Source organism: Triturus cristatus, chromosome 4_1, assembly GCF_964204655.1.
Source record: "Triturus cristatus chromosome 4_1, aTriCri1.1, whole genome shotgun sequence".
NCBI lineage: Eukaryota > Metazoa > Chordata > Amphibia > Caudata > Salamandridae > Triturus > Triturus cristatus.
Genome location: NC_140585.1, coordinates 643,271,134 through 643,291,087, shown reverse-complemented (window position 1 = coordinate 643,291,087; position 19,954 = coordinate 643,271,134). Strand labels below are relative to the sequence as shown.

Genomic DNA, 19,954 nt, shown 5'->3' with positions numbered 1-19,954 from the left:
TAAAGTGTTTTTTGCCCTCTCTGGCCACTAGTCACTCCAGAAGGATTAAACAGAGTGGCTAGGTAATGGCAGTGGAGAGGATGTAGACTGGCCATATTGTTGGTGACCCTGTCCTCTGCCGCCACCACACAACATGGAGCTTTGAAAGGGCAAGAGAGCCCACTGGAGGGCCACTGCATGGACTCAGATGGCTGGCTTTGGCAGTAGGCCAGGACCTGGAAGAAGCCTGTGAACTTCCAGCATTGGTGCACACAGGGTGAGCAAGCCCAAGAAGTTGACCATAGTATGGCTGTTCTTAAACCTTCAAGGGCTGAATCAACCTTGTCTCCAGATACCCTAAAGCCATCAAAAGACATCCATGAGGAATGCCTGCATGACCAAAAAGAAACATGCAGCATGCATCCAGCTTGCACTACAAGACTTTCCGGTGTTAAGTGCAGAGATGAGAAGGCTGGATCACCTGGAACAGGTTTGTGATGCCTAGCTAAGAGGCAATTAACTAGACGCGCTGAGCATCGCTTAGGCCATCCTGCAGCGAAATATCTGGTAACGTTTTAAAAAAAAACATTTTTATTGGCATTTTGTAATTAATAATATTCAATGGTGCATACATGGTGCGTTAAGGTATTATACAGGAGTTGTTTACCTTCCTGTCACCGTTTTTTAAGTGTACCAAATGCTCTGAATTTGAGTGGCTAGGCTTAACAATTTCAGTAAGCAGATTAGCATTACTTTCCTGTGCTGGCAACTGCAGTTTTAACACCTCTGTTTCCCTGCCAACCACCACATCAAATTCTTTTATTTTTTTCAGCGGGGATACACTAATGCGTAGTCCAATTCAGTCTCCACTAAAGTATCAAGCACACTAGCATTTTGGACGTCTAAGAATAGTTAGTCATTAGTATAGTAATAAGGAGGCAAATGGTTTGCCTCCTTATCATGTAGATGGTTTCCTGAAAAGTATCTAAGCCAAGTAAGCATCAAGATGGCGAAGAGACTGGCGCAGGGGCAAAGTCATTGCCAATAAGTTCTTTAACACAACTAGCTGTTTCTTAATCTCATAAGATGACACTGCCTGAGATCTAGCTGAGCTTAGTTTCACATTTAAGATAGAGGTTGGTTCTGGAACTTGCAATACTGGAGCCAAGGTTGGCATTAGCCCAGTTGGAAACAGTGTGTGGCTACCAGCTAAGGAATAGCGGTCTGGCCCAGGTCCAGATGTCTAGCGGAGTCAGTCAGCATTGGTATGGGGCCCATTGGAAGCCCGACTGAGGGCCCAGTGGATCCATGGAAGACGTCAGGCAGGTCTGTAACTTACATCTGTTTCCTGTAGCTGCTGCACAGTTTGAGGCCCATAGCCTTTGGGGGTTGCATCCCTCGCACACAGTAACCAAGAAGACGGTTGGAATGTTAGTAAAGCGCCAGTAAAGTGTGGGAGAGGAGCTTTCGATTGGAGTGTGAACAGATCCGTGCACAGATGCCACTTTTGGAGGCTGGCTGAAGCCAAGGTGGAGTTTGATGGCATCATCTTTTGGCACATGGGAGCAATTGCTAAAGAGTTTACGAATAAGTCTAAGCAAACATGCAAAATCTGCGGTTAGAAGTAGCCATTGGAAACACAACATTAAGACTGCTCAAATAATCATCACTAACATTCCGGACAGGTTATACCTCACAGAAATATGCCTGAGTAATTCATCACAGCCAATGGAAGACCTTCCCCCTTTTGGGTACTCATCTGCCAGACTCAAATAGAAACATTGGGTGGTGGGGTGTTTTCATCTATCCACAAAGATTTCATAGAGTGGAATATAAAAATAAATGAGTGACATTTGCAATTCTTTAAGTTGAAGTCTGTCACCCACTAGGTGACAGTACAGGGTTTGTGGAAAACATCAATTAACTCTTTAACTAGGTATCAGCAGTATGACAGCTTGAGTAGGTTTAGTAAATAACTACATGCAAATTAACAATTGGCCAACCCATGCTAAAGGCTAAAACGTAGACATCTGGGTTACCAAAGAAGGAAAATCATACCAGAGAAACTAATCTCCGGGGACAAATCTGACAATTTTTTCTGATTCAACATCCTTTCCGTCAGTCATATAACCAGGCCAGCTAAGGAGACCCAAACAATAGACAAGTGGCCTTAATAACATTGAGCGGTCAAACCGGTCTGGTAATATAGCCTCCTTAGATCATATCCTCGAAGAAAAATTATTAGGCTTGCAATTCAAGATTCATAACACTGAAAGGGGCCAGTATTAAGGTAACTGGTCCCATGAGCTTAAATAAAGATACAAAAAATCTGCACAAATGTATTCAAGAAATATGAATGGAGGTATGCACAACATCTCTTGGTAACGTGTTGGAAAAGATCTCAAGTCTCCAAATTCTCACCAACTCCCTGGTAAAAGGGGACATAATCAAATGACTCTTTAAAACCATTCATTCTGGGGGGGAAAAAAACTTTAAGCAAGTGAGTCAAGGAGCTGTGCTATCTCGGATGGATGTAGTAAACTCACAACTCATGAGAATCTCCATAATTCACCTCAACCCGCCCCCCCCCACACACATCTCCACACCCTCACCCCGCCCCCCCCCACACACATCTCCACACAGCAGCTGAGCTAGCCACTGGATCAGAAAGATTTGATCATATCTCTCCCAATATAGCAATACAGGTCACAATAAGCTGTATCCTCACTGAGGCACGTAGTTTATAGAAATTAGACTGCAACACATACAAACTTCTTCACACTGGTGCCCCAACAAGAATGAAACCGCTCAGCTTGTCAGAGGCAATTTTGGAGCTCACATTCTCTACTACTTGAATTTCCATCATGCAAAAGATGAGGATGTTGAGGCAATCCTTCTCCTGACATGCATCAAGGGCCTGGAACTCCATCCCTTCAACAATCAAGGCATTAATTACCATTGTATGAATATTTTAAAGCAAGAACTAAAATCTTTCTTCTTGCAGTGCTCAGAAACAACCTAATGTCAGGTGTAAACACCATGGTCTCCAAAGCTGAAAGCAGCAGGTAAGTAAACCTTTTTTCACAATATATTACTTTTATCTGTAAATTGCCAACTATAGTATTTATATATCTTCCAAAACTCCACTCATATCGCACACAATTACACCAGATAAGGGTAACTATACTTTAGATTTCCTGCTTTTAAGTAATTGTGCAGATGCAAAGTGCCCTTTCATTTACTGTGCCTAGTCCACGTAACCTCTTATCAATACTCCATGCTTGGCCTTACTCTAAACATGGTTGTCAGTACGCTTAACTAGACACTTACTCTAATGTCTATAGTCTGAGCTATTTCAAAGCAACCCCTAACTTTGACTGTTACTCTATCAACCTCATCTTGACTCCATGCCTGAACTTAATATTTTTCTCTAACTTTTCTCTTCATCTTTTTACTTCAGCTGAATTTTCAAGATTCAACAAAATACATTTTTATGATGTGAATTTCACCAACTTCGTTTTTTAGTAAAATGTTTGAATTGAAAAGATTTTCTCAAAAATCTAGAGTTAAAATGCACGGTACTGATTAAACATACATTTGCAGGCTCCTTAAATTACAACTGTTCTCTGACTAGAAAACAGAAGTTGATTTGAGAAATATGTCCAGATGAAGTTAAGTGTTAAGAAAACTGAAAATATTGATTAACAAAACCGATGATTTGCAGAATGCATCTCATCCAGAGATTGAAAGGTAACATATATTGAGTGCATTTAATAAGAACATGTAGAAAAACACAATACCAGGCTTTGAAGAAAGAAACAATCATGACTTACCTGGCCCCATAATAATGTCCCCATTCCCAGGAAAATAGACCACAGCCATTGATCTACTGTAAGTTCAGTGCAGCTGAAAGGTTTTCCACCAAACTGAACAATGACAATCTGTGGATAAAAACAAAAGGCGAATAAAGAATATCCTGAACACCACAAAAGATAACTAAATTCATAGTGTCCAGCGGTAAAACCTTGGAACATACAGGATTACTTCAAAAACCATAAAAGATCCTTATTTTATTACACAGAATATTAACTTTGAAGAATGGAGATGTTTCTAGTCTCAAGTTTTCCAATACATACATTTTCCTGTATTTAAGGCACTTTACATGCCTCCTGGGACAAAATTACAGTTAACCACATAATAGTACACGCTACGCATTTCCTATAACTAAGGGAGGAAAGAGCTATTCCTTAAAATTGCCAAATTAAATGAGAACTCCAATATATGGTGAGGGAGATTACTTTATTCAAACAAAAGGTACTCAAAATTGGGACGAAGAGTGAGAATGACAAAGGTTCCTGGACAAATGGCTGAACATGAGCTTGCTCAAACCTGTTAAACTGTTACACATGCTGAAGGTCTTAGGAAAAGGAATACGTTTTCTTGCATTAAAAAAGGACACATGAGCTCCTGAGAGCAGTGAATGTGTGAGGATGTGAGACAAAGGCAAAGGAGACAAGCATTGTCATAGCCAATAGGTCTCGCCTTTGGGACCTTATAAGTGTTTAGCTAGAGATATTGACTTTGCTTATGTTTTTAAGCTGTGCTGTAAATTAGTTTGTACAATGATGAAAAGTTGTAATGAATACGTGTTGATAGCACTTTTGTTATTTTATATATGACCAAGAAAGCATTCCGTCCAAGTGAAAGACCATATTCAAAAAGTATTACTTATCAATAATGTTTTTATGTAATTTTGTCCTATAAATGTTTGAAACTTTTTTTTGCTTGTGGCAATGCTTGCTTGTTATTGTTTTTTTTTGTTATGGGGGCATAAATAACAGGAGGCTGAAGCTTGGGAAATAGTACCTGTGTAACAGTGTGATAGTTCGTAAGTTAGTTAGTTAATGAGAGAGAGTGAGTTAGTGAGAAAGTTACGTTAGAGAGAGAGAGTTAGTTTTTGAGAGAGTGTATGAGGGATAGAAATGAGTTCGTTTTGCGAGAGTCTGTGAGAGAGTTTGAATTAGTGTTTTTAAAGAGTGTTAGATAGTGAGATAGTTAGTGAGAGGGATTGAGATAGTTAGTGAGAGTAAGTTAGTTAATGAGAGAGTGAGTGAGTCGGTGAGAGAGAGAGAGTTAGTGAGAGGAAAGTTGAGAGAGTGAGTTAGTGAGTGAGACCCCGCAAATAACATCACCCCGCAGTTTCCCCGGACCTATGACTGGGGAGTTAAGAAATCGGACTGGCTCCATAGTAGCTATACTTGTTATTTCAGCTGAGCTATGGCGTTGTGCTCGTCCTCGTGCAGGCAAACGGCGTATTCTAGCTCACTCGGAAAGTCAGCAGAGGAGCTGCCCTGTGCATGAAGGGAGGGGAAGAGAAGTCACCTTCATTCTTTTCCCCAAGTATGTGATCGGAGACCCCAGCTGAGATGCGCAGCCCAGGCCTGGCGGGTGTTCTTTTGGACGGTGACAGCATTCGCTCTGTGGCGGTTTTTACCAAATTAAATGTAATCTTAGTAATACAAAACAAAAATGCGCTGTGAACTGTCACACTAATAGACCTCATTGTGTAAGTTACTATTTGGTGACTGTGACTAGTCAGCAGTTTTTATACTGGCAACGCTTGCAGCAGAAAGGGAAGTGTATTTTAAATAAAGGATGTTGTGTTATGGTCAGAGCTGCCAACTTTGAGACTGTGAACTGAGCTTCGAGTCTCGGCATCTGCTCAACATCCTGTGATACTCGGCAAATCACTTAATCTCCTCCTGCCTTTCAAAAATTCAAGGTGTCCTTGTGTGAAGTAACTGGTGCTCGCGTAAAGTGCTTCGGGTCGAGTTTGCGCTACTTAGAACTAAAAAAAAAATTATGAAATGTTTGATTTGAAAGAAACTTTCCATTTTTAATGTTGACGTGCTAACATCCACACAATAGTGTTTGGTAAATGTGTGTGGTGTGGACCATGATGCGGCTTTACAGAGGTCAGCTATAGGAATGTTACCTAAAAAGGCCATAGTTGCTCCTATTTTGCAAGTGGAATGCGCTCTATGAGGTATAGATAAAGTTATTTTAGATATAGCATAAGTCAATGCATTTATGAATCCATCTCAAAATGCCAGATTTAGAGATAGGATTGCCCTTGTGAGGTGGAGCAAATGCAACAAACAGTTGCTTTGTTTTGCAAAAATCCTTTGTCCTTTCAATATAGTACAATAGCGCTCTTTGGATACCAAGTGTGTGAAGAGCTCTTTCTGCTACTGAATCAGGTTGATGGAAGAACACAGGTAACTCAAATGATTGCTTAAGATGAAAAGCAGAAACTACTTTAGGGAGGAACTTTGGATTGGTGCGAACTACCACCCTATCTTTATGGAGTTGAAAGAAGAGTTCTTCTAAGATTAATGCCTATAGCTCACCAACTCTCCTTAATGAAGTGATAGCAACGAGGAAGGCAACCTTACATGAAATGAACTGTAAAGGGCAACTGTGTAATGGTTCAAAAGGTGGACCCATGAGTCTTGTAAGCACAATGTTAAGCTTCCAAATTGGTGCCGGAGATGTTCTAGTTGAATTTGCTCTTTTCAAGCCTTCCATAAAGGCTTTAATTACTTGAACTTTGAACAAAGATAAATGCTGTCTATTTTGCAAATATGCAGCTACTGCTGCAAGGTGAAATCGAATAGATGTGCAGGCTAGACTAGCTTGCTGTAGACGCAAAAGAGGATATATAATGTTTTGTACAGAAGCATCTAGAGGATTACTTTTGTTGTTGTTTCAATAGACAACAAATCTTTCATTTAGCTGCATAACAAGCTCTGGTGGAAGGCGTTCTTGCTTCTTTAAGACTAGTCATACAATCTTGTGGTAAATTTAAGTATTCAAACTATGACTTCAGGGGCAAATCACTAAGTTGAGCTCCTTGGGGTTTGGGTGCCTGACTTCTCCATGGTTCCGAGGGGGAAGGCTGGAGTTGAGACGCAACTTTTGATGTGGAACCACTGATAGCTGCAGTAGTGTGGTGAACCACGGATGACGAGCCCATGTGGAAGCTACTAAAATGTGTGAGTGATGTTTGCCTGAGCTTTCAAGCCAGAAATGGAAGGAGAGGGAGAGGTGGAAAAGAGTAGGCAAATATCATTGACCAATTCATCTGTAGGGCATTGCCTTTGGATAGAGGGCGTGGGAACCTGGAGGTGAAGTGTGGGCATTTTGCGTTGTCCACTGTGACAAACAGGTCTCCATTTTTGAAAGAGTGGAAGGAGAATTTGGGGATGAAGTTCCCACTTGCGTATTGGTTACCTCCTCCTGCTGAGGTCAGCAATTTGATTGTTCACTTAGGGGAGGTATTCTGCCAGAAGATTAATTTTGTGATGGATTGCCCAACGCCAAATGGTCTGAGAGAGGCGTGACAGTTGTAGAGTGTGTGCCCCGCCCCCCTCCTGTTTTTGTACATAGTACATGGCTGTCATGTTGTCTGTGCGGACTAGGACAACTTTGGCTGTGAGGTTAGACTATAAGGCTTTCAACGCTAGAAATACTGCTAGAAGTTCTAGATAGTTGTAAAGACGTTTGTGCTTGTCGACCCAGAGCCCCTGAATTTTGTGGTTGTGAAGATGGGCACCCCTAACTGTGAGAGATGCGTCTGCTGTTAGCACGATCTGTGGAACAGGGTCTATGAAGTGCTGCCCTTTTGATAAGTTTTGCTTGTTCCACCACTGCAGACAGCCAACACTAGATCTGTTAATTGAACCTGTGACTGATTCAACTGATGTGCTAAGCATTTTAGTAGGGGACTAGGTAGTAGTCTTTCAAGAGGCACTATTGCGATGCATGATGCCATCATTCCTAGCAGTTGCATGAACATCTTGGCTGGTAGAGATTGGTTGACCTGAAACTGAATATTTTGTATTCTGGCTGTATTGGGAGAGGCTAAAGCTATATGAGAGTTGCTCCCAGATAGGGCTGCCTTTGTGAAGGCTGAAAATGAGACTTTTGCGTATTGACCGTAAATCCCAATTGGTGGGGTAGGTCTAACAGTCTGAGTGTGTTGCAAGCACTTTTGGTGTGTCCTTGCTTTGACGAGCCAATCGTCTAGATATGGGAAGACGGGAATCAGTTGTCTCCTGAGATGAACGGTTACTACTGCTAGGCATTTTGTGAACACTCTAGGTGCAGTAGTTACCCCGGATGGGGAAACCTTTAAACTGATAGTGTTTTCCTCCGAACATGAAACTGAGATGAGCGATGAGCTGGGTGGATTGGAATGTGAAAGTATGCGTCATAATTCTAGCGTGGACATAAAATTGCCTTGCTGTAGAAGTGCAAGTACTTGAAGTGTTACCATATGGAAACCTTCTGATAGTATTTACCGGTTTAACTCTTAGATCCAAAATTGGTCTTAAAGAACCATCCTTTTTGGGGATTAGAAAGTACAGAGAGTAAACCCCTAAACCTTGGTACTGTAATGGAACTGGTTCTATAGCTCCCTTTGTCAATAGAGATTGCACTTCCTGTTTGAGTAGCTGTAGGTGCTCTAACAAGAGTTTGTGAGTGCGAGGAGGAATAATTGGAGGATTGGTGATAAGCTCCAGGCAAAAACCATATCGGATAATGTCGATCACCCATTTGTCTGATGTTATGGACTGCCAAATGGGGAGAAATTGTTGAAGTCTCCCCCCCAACAGATATTAAGTGATTCAGGGGGAATGAGGGCAAGTCACTGTTTGTTAGGGGAAGGGGAGATATGCGCTGTGCTGCCTCTACCCCTACCTGTGGCATTGTTTCCTCTGTACCCTCCTCTATAAAAACCTCTAGAGGTAGAGGGTTGTGTGTTGGATTTCTAAGAGGAAGCATTAGGGACTGAGGATGTGCTTTTGGACCCTACTCTGTAAAATGAGAGGTGAAAGGAGCCTCTGTTTCATGGGGACTGGAGAGCTCACAAAGACTTTGCCACTTTTGTATCTTTCATGATTTTCTCTAAAGCCTCATCGACTTGAGGTCCAAACATGTGTTGTTTGTCAAAGGACTGTTTAAAATGCACTGTTGAACTTCAGGTTTAAACCCTGCAATCCTAAGCCAGGCATGTTGTCTTAGGAGAATACTGGTATTAATTCCCCTCGCTACAGTATCAGCAGCATCTAAAGCACATCTTATAGATGAGTTAGAAATGAGTTTGCCATTGTGAACTAACTGTTGTGCTTACATTTTGTGTCCATCTGGGAGATATTGAAGTAGGTGTTCCATCTCATCCCAGTGTCCCCTATAATACCTAGCTAATAGGCCCCTTATGTTAGCAATGGACCAGCGGTTAGTGGCTTGAGCTGCCACGTTTTTACCAGATGCATCGATTAATTTGGACTCCTTGTCTGGGGAGGTGCATCGGCATAGGTCTATGAGTTTGCTCTCTTACAAGATCACATGGCAGGGGTTACATTTTTTATATACCTTTAGGGTTAAAACAGGGGAACGCACAGGGTCTTCAAATATTTCGTCAGCATGTCTCATCATGCCCTTTAACACAGGAAGGCTCTGACTTGTTCTATGTCTAGACCCTAGAGTATCAAATAAAAAAATATTCCTCCAAAGACTCTTTATGTAATGCAACTCCATGATAATCTGCTGCTCTAGAAATAAGCTCTTGGTAAGCTATATTATCATCTGGTATAGATTGGGGTCAATAGTGTAGTGATTCCATTGAGCTACAGGCAAGCAAGTATGGTCATCTTCCTCCTCATCATCTAGATCACGTAGGGATAGAGACCCTTCAGGTGTTAGGAGTAGAGGATCTGAACTTGGTAAATGTGGTGAAGATGGTGCAGGTGGATGAATAGGGCTTGTAGCCATGTCCTTTTTCTTAAGAGGAATTTTATAAGCAGGGTCCTCTAAAGGAAGTTTCCGTTTAGATGGTGTCTTAGCTAAAATATGGTCAGTATCTGGGTTGATGTACATCTTTTGTTTAGGGTCTAATTTTTCTTTGAAAAGTTCCACGACAGGTTCCGGAGATTTTTTGAGGCTTTCTTTAATTTTCTGTTTCAAAGGTCTCGGTGCCGAACTAGTCTTGCTTTTAGGAGTGGATGGTTTTGGATCGGGAGCATGTTTATCTTTCGGAGTGGAAGGCTTTGAATTCGAAGCAGTCTTGTCTTTCGGAACTGAGGGTTTAAGATCCGAAGACGACGACTTTGGACGACTCAATCCCGAGCTGGGAGGCTTGACTGTTTCGGTGCTGGGCCTGAGGGCAGGCCGTCGGAAGCATCGTCTAGGTGCCGACCAAGGCCCGAAGGCAGAGGTGGTGCCGAAGCACCATGATGCTTGATGGAGGAGGTTTTGTGAAGTAAAGGGTCTTTAGTACTCACTGTACCATGTCACGGAGGCACATCTTCAGACTCCAAATAAATCTCCTATTCAGAATCGGATTCTGGAACAGAGAAAGCTTCTTTCTCTTCTGCTGCCGAAACTTCAACCTCTTCATGTTCAGATTGTTCCCTAGAGATATCCGGAGTATGTTGAATGCTTTGGTGTTGCATTTCTCTTCGATTAAGCCCGACTACTGCGTAGACTCTTTTTGGACCAAAACAACTTACAGGTGTCGCAGTCTTCTTCCTTGTGCTCAAGTGAGAGGCACAAGTTACAAAGTTTATGTAGGTCGGGGCGCGGGTACTTGGGAGTGGCAGCGAGAAACAGAATTGGAACAGATTCCGTTTCATCAGCAGAAGGGTGGACAGAAGTGGCTAGGCCCGAGGGCCGTCCACGATGTTTCAGACCGAAGATAGTGTTTCCTGCTCGATTAAATAGCTGGAGAACAGGGAAACACGTACAAGAACAATATCCTTGAGGGGGCAGTGGATTGCGTACCGAGGGGAACCCGAAGGACGGTTTCAAACCGGAGTGCAACAACACACTTCCAAACCAGATTATGGAAAACAACAATCTAACAATGGAGTCGATGCCCATACGCACTATCACCGAAAGGGGAAGTTACGTTACCTTGTGACTGGAAAGACTTCTTTGAAGAAAAACAACTTGCTAACATGCGGCCCCAACACTAGATGGCAGGAGTATGCAAAGCATGAGTATCTACAGCACACATGCCTCGAACTGTTGATATACCCCATAAGTAGCCTGAACACCCTGAAAGGCTTCCAGTCTAATAACCGGTCACAAGTCGACCTGTTATTTAGTAAGATTATTGTGATCCATGCAACTGTTGAATTTCAGCTGCACATCCAATTTGAAACCCTTGGGTGTTTTTCACTGCCTTTGTGCCAGACAGTGGTAAGCGTGACCTATAAAGCACAATTAGAATCGTCCCCCAGTAGAGTTCGCACAAGCAGCAACCTATGCGTTTTCAGGGCATCCAAGTACTCCAGTTGTGAATATGTCTCTGCATATAGGTTAGCAATTGCCGTGGGCTTACCATCCGGTGTGCTCTTCATGATGATGCACCTGCCATCAGTTTCAATTTTACTATGTAACCCAAGGCATTAGGCAAACTTGGTCTGATTCTTATCAATGCACTCCCTTGCATATGGAAAGTCTGTTATGTAGTATATTTGCCCCTTGCACCCCTCATGTATGTTAATGCTTTCTGCCTCTTGTAAACATGCACTATCCATACACCATCTTCAATAAGTGTATTTCATCTTTTTGATAAATTCCCCATCTCTTATGTTCCAAGTGATAATCTTGCATTTGCGAGAGATCAGTTATATTTCTGGCTCATTAATTATGTGCTAATGTACTGTTTCACGTATTAACACCTGTAATGTTACTTGTGGCCACATCAGTGGATAGAACCATCAAACATCAGTATGCTTTAGTGGATTCAAAGTGTCTAAGTTTGATGCCATAAGAACTGTACAACTGCCGCCAGAGAAGTGTTGCACAGATTATGGACTGATGAAACCCCTCCACCCACCAGCTGACTACAGATGGCATTGGCACCTATGGTCCTGCTGTTTCGAATGGAGCCGTTGGAGTCCCTGGAGTTTGAGGGGTTTGATGTACAGACTGCTGGGAGGTCGGAAGAGAAAGTCACTGTGAATGTTCAGCCTCAATGCTCCTCCGCAACATGCTATCGCCAGCAGAAAGGTGCAGAAGTTGATGACGGAGTGCTAGCTGGATTTGGTATTCATGCAATGAGTTGTTGAGAGACTGCAGAAGAATTGCAGGAGGCCACACCTGAAATGGATGTTAAATTGCTGAGTTTGAGAGGCAACGGCGAACTGGTCTTTAGAAAGTCAGAATCTATTACCCCCAAAAAACGAGATAGTGTACACATAGGGGGTTCGTAGTAAAAACTAGCTTTACCTTTGTTGTGGGGTTTTGGAATTTAACTGGACTTCCTATATAAAGCCACTGGTCTATGTAACACAAAGGTACTCTGGGGAAAGTATGCCACCAAAGAGGGGGTGGGGGAGGCTAGGAAGACGAAAAGTGGTAAACAACAGCAAGGCACTTTATTGAAAGCAGTGTCTTGTTTTTTTGCAACACAACCTGCCAAGAGGCCAAGCAAAATAAAAGTTGTCTCACTATGCTCAAATATCCCAGCACCACTTCCACTTTATTGGATACAACATCTCTCCGGCAGCCTGCTCAATCCATTATGGTCCCTCATAAAAATGCAGGAATTTATTCTGATAAGTCAGCAAAGGACACAGACTAGGATAGGTGTTCAAGCGCACAGGTCAGCCTCGCTCAAGGTCAGGCAGCTAATGTAAGGAACAGCGGTGGGAAACAGCAGCAAGAAGCAATGGAAACAGATGCTTCAATGCAGGGGAAAGGGGTATCTTGCGAGCTGAACAGAAGTGATAGGAAGCAGTTGAAAGCGAAGGACTCTTATAGCACACTGGTAGTGGAGAATTTTGTGGCTGATACGCCAACTTTGACCGGGGGAGATACTTCCCCAGGTACCTTAACAAGAGACAAGAATCCCTTTTTCAATAGGGTGCCTGGGAAAGTTTATAACAAGGGGGAGTCTGTTCTTGATGGCTCACTCAGATCTGTATCCAAGGCAGTAGTGTAGCAGAGTTCAGAGCGGGCTTTAAATAAGACCAGATTAATAACTCTGACCAACTGCAGCATCTCGTGACAAGTAGACCTTGGAAGCTAGTACTAGATGGAGTTGTCAATAGAGTCCACTACCCCATAACCACTTGGAGGGGATTATGCTGTGGAGTTCTCTGGCTCTTACCCCGATCCCAGCCCTGTGATGTTTTTGCTTAGAGAACTACTTGGAGAGGGTGAAGCTATAAGGCATTGGCAGGTTAGGCTAGCCAATAGGATCAAGCCACAATTGGAGTGAATAGAAGGGCAACTGGCAATGCGATGAGCTGGAGCAGTGAGTTGATGTGAGGATAACGTGGAGGCAGCATCATCAAGGATGAAGTGGTTCCAGAAGGATATTAACTCTTTGGGGATAAAAAAAAGAACATTTGGAAAATCACTCCAAGAGATCGAACCTCCAAATTATTGGAGTACCTGAGAGGAAAGAGGACAGTGAAGGACCAATCATACTTGTTCAATTTTTGATTAAATCAGATGTACTTCCGGAAATCTTAGGACTATCACGATAGCCCACAGAGCGCCGTCCTATATTCCTCCTAACTCTAAGTACCCCTGTACTATTTTGGTAAATTTTGTAGATTATAGGATCAAAGATTCAGCACAGAATGAATTTACCTTCCAAATGTATTTTGATATGACTTCTGAAACTGCCAAGAGGCGTAAGGATTTCAAAAATATTATTGTACTGTTTCAGGCTGTAGGTGCTCAGGCCTCTCTGGTCCAGACAGCAAAGTTTAAGTTTTTGTTCAAAGGTCAGTTCCATTTTTTCACTCAGGTTTCTGCAGAACGACATTTTTTAACCGAGAAAAAGCAGGGAATTTAAGATGCTGTGATTTAGTTGCATAATTGCTTGATCACTGTAGATCTCGATGGTTACAGTGCAATAGCTATGTTGAGCTGGGTGACTATTGGATTTCTGATTAGGCAACTTTTGGGGTGAAATTGTATTAGTGTTTGAGAGATCTACTCGATTCTGGACTACCGCTTTACTATTGCAATATTAGTCAAGATCAGCGATGAAAGTTCTGGGAATGGTGATATGGATGGCTATGGTAGGGGGGTGCTGGTCTCAAACCAGAATAAAAACACGCAACACCTTACCATGTTTGTGGCAGGAGGGGTGGTGGTGCTCCTGCAGTAAGGAGGGGTTGGATTGAGTGAGAGGGGTGGGGCGAGGGAAATACAACAGAAAATAGGGAGGAGCAGGAAATGCAAGCTTTCCCCAGGATTTTTGAGATGTAGGCGGGCATGGTACCAGGTAGTGATCAAACTGAGTAGAGCAGATGTGAATAGGAATATCTACAGCACTTTCAGGTGGGTTGCTTTTGTTTATATGTAATATACTTTATAAAAGATTGCATTTTGCCCGGTATTGCTGTTTTGCAAGGATGCACTTCCCTTAGCACTTTAATTGTACAAGCAGTTTTATACAGAATGAAATGACTCATCCTAGGTATAAGGTATTTTTTTTCAATGCCAACAGGCTGAATAATAGGCAGAGAAGATAATTTGCAAGAGACTCATATTCCTTCTGGTAAATTGAATAAGTTTGCTATGTTTAAAGCTTGGGTGGGTTTTAAGTGTATACCCACTGTCGAGGAGACCATACAGGTTTTACAATTCATATATGACAGGCTGTTGAGTGGATTGTTCAATAGACTCTCTCCAGCTAACGCTAGTAAGTGTGTATGCTCATGTTAAGGACTATCGCGGTCCACAAAGAAAACTCTTTTAGGCTATAGGGTCGCTTTAAGGTGAAATGATCTTGTGGTGGGAGGGGGATTTTAATCTCCTTCAAAACCCAGGTTTGGATACGACAACTAGAAATAAGTATAAACAAAGATAAAACAGTAAATATTTTTAAGAATTCTTCCAGAATGTTTAAGCTAATTGATTCATGGAAAACGTCTTTTCCCTTAAAAGGGAGTTTTCTTGTTTTTCGGACATATATAAAAATGCGACTCGTATCGATTTCTTTCTGGCTTTACCTGCAATTAGGTTTAAATGGCTAGATATGCTACCAAATGGTTTTGCAGAATATTCAGCATTAGAGATTGTAATATTTGGAGGTGAGCTGATGCTTAAATCCCAAAAACATGTTTTTCATAAAGTTTTTTTTTTAAAGATGAGAATTGGGCTGGGACCTGCAAAATAGAGTTGAGAACTTTTTAGAGCAGAGTAACGGTACCGCCTCGGTGACTATGGTCGGGATGCCATGAAAGCCTCATGAGCTTCCCTGATCTACAGAGATATATTCCAGTCTAAATCTATAGAAGAAGAGAAAGTCCATCTCGAGAATCAAATTGATAATGAATATCAGAAATGTCTTAGGGGCGAGTCTCAAGAAAATAGAAGGACTCTACGAGGCAAAAATCGCTGCTTCTTGAGCATTATTCCGCTCACAATTATGTGCAAATTTCTACTTATCTCCAGCAGATCTATGAAGAGAGTATGCAGAGGGACTCATGGCATGGCAAGCTCTGGGGCACTGCATAAATAGTGCGATAAAATGATTAAATGTCCTAAAACAGGTGCTATTACTACCTCTGATGTTGAGATTAGGAATATTTTTTGGGTGCACTTTAAATATTTCTACAGTACCGGACATCTTAATCCTAGTTTTAGAAGAGAACCGTTTTTTATGGATAGTCCATTCTTCCTGCAAGAATTGGAGGGAGTAGTGAAGAGCATGCCTGGGGGTAAAGTAAGAGGGCCAGATGGGTTTCCATCTGAACATAAGGCTTTTGCAGAGTTATCCCTTATGGTTGAAAGTGGCAAACTTTTTCTGAAAGGCCGGTCAACCCCCATTACCCCGTCTGAATAGAGCAATGTGGTGCGTTTTCCTAAAAAAGATAAAAATGTCCGCGATCCAAGCTCCTATCATCCTATTACACTGCTTAACTCCATTATAAAATTATAATGAAGCGGTTTGCATATTGTCTGAATTAATTAGCACTCAGACTGATTCATGAAGATTAGAACAGCTTTATTGTAGGGCAGCAGCTCTGCACTAATACCAATTATTTAGTTGAGGCCCTTGATATAGGTGTCACAATACAGGTACCGGTAGCAATTTTATTTTTAGATGCTGAAAAAGCATTTGATCTCATGGCCTGGGAAACACTTTCATGTATTCTGGAGAGATTTTGAATCTCTCCTCAGACCATGGATTTTGAATGCATTTGAAGCTGGTTGATTTAAAGTTTCACAGGGAATCAGGCACGGCTCTCCCCTCTTGCCTTTTTTTTATGTCTATTTTTTGGAGCCCCTAGTGCAGGCTACAAGACAAGATGAAGGCATTGAGGTGCCTTTGTTTCAAATGTACAAAATGTAATTACATGCGGTCGATGTAATATTATTGGAACCCGAGAGATCGGTGCAGGAGAGAGTGTTTGAGATTTTCATGGCCTTCCACACTTTAGGCGGATGCCAAGTTAATAAGGCCAAGACATAGGTTATCCTCTATAGTTATTTGGTGGAGAAATTGCTGCCTGAATTTAGGGCTTGTGTACATACTTGACCAAAAGGTTATAGGTGGGTTGAATGACATGAACAACAAGCCTCTCCTGAATAAAGAAAAAGACCTAATAACTAAGTGGATGCTACTACCCCTCATGATTTTGGGAAGGGTAGCTCTTATAAAAAATAAAAAAAAATTAAAAAAGGCAGCTCTCCCCTTATTTAATTTTTGTTTGCAGCCGATCCCTGTATCTTAAAGTCTTGATTTTTTTTTTTTTTTTTAATGGTTGATTCAATGATGAATTTCTATGGAGTAAAGGCAGCCTGAGAATAGTACGAGACATTTTATACAGAAAGTGGAAAGGAGGGTTAGCGCTCCCTACCGTGAAAACCTATTATTTTGCACATTTAGAATGCTCTAGTGCCAAGATGCTCTTGGGAGTGTACTTGGACTACAGAGTAGGAGAGAGGTTGTATCTAATTGAGATGGCAGGGAAAGACAAATGGAATGTACAATGAAGTTCATTGGATTCGAAGTAACAGGACAACGAGCACATTATTAGTTTCTCCACTAGCACCCCAAACATCACTATTCTGTATACAATTTCAAAAAATAAGAAGATTCTGGTAGAGAAGCTGGCAGAAAATTTAATTTGTATTCCCCAGAAGAATAAAGTAAGAGTCTGGTACAAGTATCTGCAATCATGTGATAAAATAGATAGATATTTATAGCCGAATCTCTGCATAATGGCTAAAGGAGAAAGGGATAACCCTGAAAAGAGATATCTGTCAAAGAACAAATTAACTGAATTTTAAAACATTGAGGGGTACAAGTATTTGCAAAATTATGTTTTCTTTCCCCAATTGATTAATCTACCGGACTCCTCAATTTACTAAATAAATTAAGGATAGACCACATGAATAAATATTTTAGGTGCAGTGCGGCTGATCACAGAAACTGGTCTCGTAATATTTGGCATTGTACTAAAATGTGTAATTTTTTAGAACAGTATATTTAGATTTTTGGAAACTGAATTGCAGCTCGAGATCCCCAAGAATCCTATACTTGGGCTATTGGGACATCACCATGTGCCACTGGTAGCGAGGGGGCATCAGAAGGTGATATTTATCTCAATGTCTGTGGAAAGTTTATGAACTTAATGATGCTTACAAAACTGGAGGTCCAAAGAAGTCCCATGTTTTGCCGACTGGCTCAGGAAAATGCAGAGAGTAATGGGAAGAAAGACGGTATTTGTAGAGAGGGCGGGCCAATTAAAAAATATTGATAAACTCTGGGATTGCTTTTTTGGTTCCTAAAGATAAAAATTGTATATTTGTGTTTTAAAAATGTGAGCAATATTTGTACGGTGGTTTCTGCTTTTTGCATCTGTGCCTTCTTATTGGATGAGTTTTTACTAATTATTTCTGCGAATGTTATGATCAATGAGATGTTAATAGTGCATGTAATGCATTTTTATGCGCCTCTGTAAATAAAAATAAATAAAAAATAAATGTAAAATCAACAACTACAGGAATAGTAGCAATAACTAATCTCTTGCCCCCCACTCCGCCCAAAGTGCTTAATGTAAACTTGTCCAAGCTTAACACAAACAAGTATTTTTATAACTGGTCTTTGAAGGAACGATTCATGGATGTTATGGGTTTGTGGCCCGAGTGTATTTCATATCATATATCCCAACTCATTTTACACATATGCCTCCCATTTCAATACTGATTAGCAAGATCATACATTTGGGCTTCTCAAGGTCCCTCTCGTCTCTAGCAAGTCGCCCATATCACACAAACACAAGCAACCACATGCCTAAAATTAAATGGAGTAGCCGGTCTCCAAGTTAATATTAATCAATCTGGAGAGATGTGGGTGATGTGGAGGTGGCCTACTGTCCCTATAAGCATCTTTATTTGCTGCTTCGGATTCCAGTGATACTGGGTCTCAACAGAAAGAGTCTGTGGTGTCATCTGAGGCAAAGGGGTGCCATGGAGCGACCTGCTCAATTGTCTCTTTGCATTTGGTTGAAGATTGTTTCTTCATTAATTTGTGAGGGGTGAGCATGCTGTGTCTGATGCAGTTTGTTTGATCGGCACCTCTTAGCTTGGTCACTGTCAAGTGCATCTCTGCTGCCCATGCCTGACCAGTCCTTGGCCACAATCAGGTCTGTGAAGAAGTGCGAGTTCCTTGATTGGGTTGGTAATATTTTATTAATTAATAAAGAATCGGAAACAGCATTCAAAGTTGGCTGCAACAGAACTACCTGTGCAAGATGTATTGCATTGAAAGCAACAAGGAGTGGTCTGGTGAGCTGTGTGAGGTGCTGAAAGTCCCTCGCAAGAGGTACACAAAAACAAAAACGAAAAAATTATTGAAAAAATAAATGACATACTAGATCACAAGCCCTAGCACAATATGCAACTTTAAAGCAGATGTGCATATGCAACATGCCATCACTGGCCCTAAAAAAAGCCAAATGATAAGGTGGTCCGACCATGCTTTATGCTGTGTGGGCGGGAGCAAAACGTGGATGACACGAGAAAAGATCAATGAATAGAGGGCAGACCAAAGACCCTACCCAACGCTACACATAAATATGGCAGATGGTAATTAACTTGATGTGAAAAAATGTACGTGAAGCTAGAGCTCTAACTATGAAAAACATTTCGAGTTAATGCAAGCAATTAATGAAAGACGACTGGAATGCTTCCGCATAATTATTTTAAATAAGCTGCTTACCTGTATAATAAACGTGCCTAGCACAATGGTACAAAAGATGATATTATTGAAGATCCCCTCAAAGACATTTCTTTCTCCATGGATCTTTCGAGCATTAATTTCGTTGAAGAGCTGCATCATCACGAACGTATTAAATACTATAGTGTAATGTTGAGAAGGCGGGGCGTGAAGTGGTGCATTCCGTCCACTGTCGATATCAAACAGTTTCTCTCCTGTAGATTTAAATGCAACATTTTGTTAATCCTGGACATCTGCATTTCTCTTTCCTATAAAGATTAACATTATAATGTACAAATCTGTCACAAGTCTGTGTAAACAAAATGTTCAACACCGGCTTCCTTTGTTTTCTATAGTAGTTCAGCTGCTGCTCTACATGTTTTATTTCTCTTTATCATGAGGTACACTGACAATAAAAGGAGCACATATCAGTAACAGACTCCATTCAAATTCACCAATGCTTCTTACGACCACAAACCTGGAACCCAGGTCCATTCAAGAACTAAACCAGCCCACACAAACACCTGTTAGTAACGCAGTGATCTCAGCCAGCAGATTCAAGCATGCCAACATAACACTCTAAAAAGACCACATTCAATGCCTCTGTCGATCAGCAATTCAGAAGGAACTGCACCCCTTCCCCTCCATGTACATCTCCATCAAGCTGTGTAGTGGTTGTTGAGGGGGGCAAAAATAAATATCAGCACACACCAG

At 41.5% G+C, this 19,954-nt stretch overlaps 1 protein-coding gene across 8 annotated transcripts in view; it reads right to left on the bottom strand.

The window, feature by feature from the left end:
* ATP2B1 (ATPase plasma membrane Ca2+ transporting 1) overlaps positions 1-19,954 on the bottom strand; it is a 475,107-nt gene that overhangs the window by 66,123 nt on the left and 389,030 nt on the right. For all 8 annotated transcript variants that reach the window (XM_085653032.1, XM_085653026.1, XM_085653033.1 and 5 more), the window contains 2 exons: positions 19,244-19,455; positions 3,813-3,920 (listed from right to left, as the gene is read on the bottom strand). In XM_085653032.1, the coding sequence (XP_085509158.1) occupies positions 3,813-3,920; positions 19,244-19,455 (320 nt within the window). The remainder of the gene's footprint in view (positions 1-3,812; positions 3,921-19,243; positions 19,456-19,954) is intronic.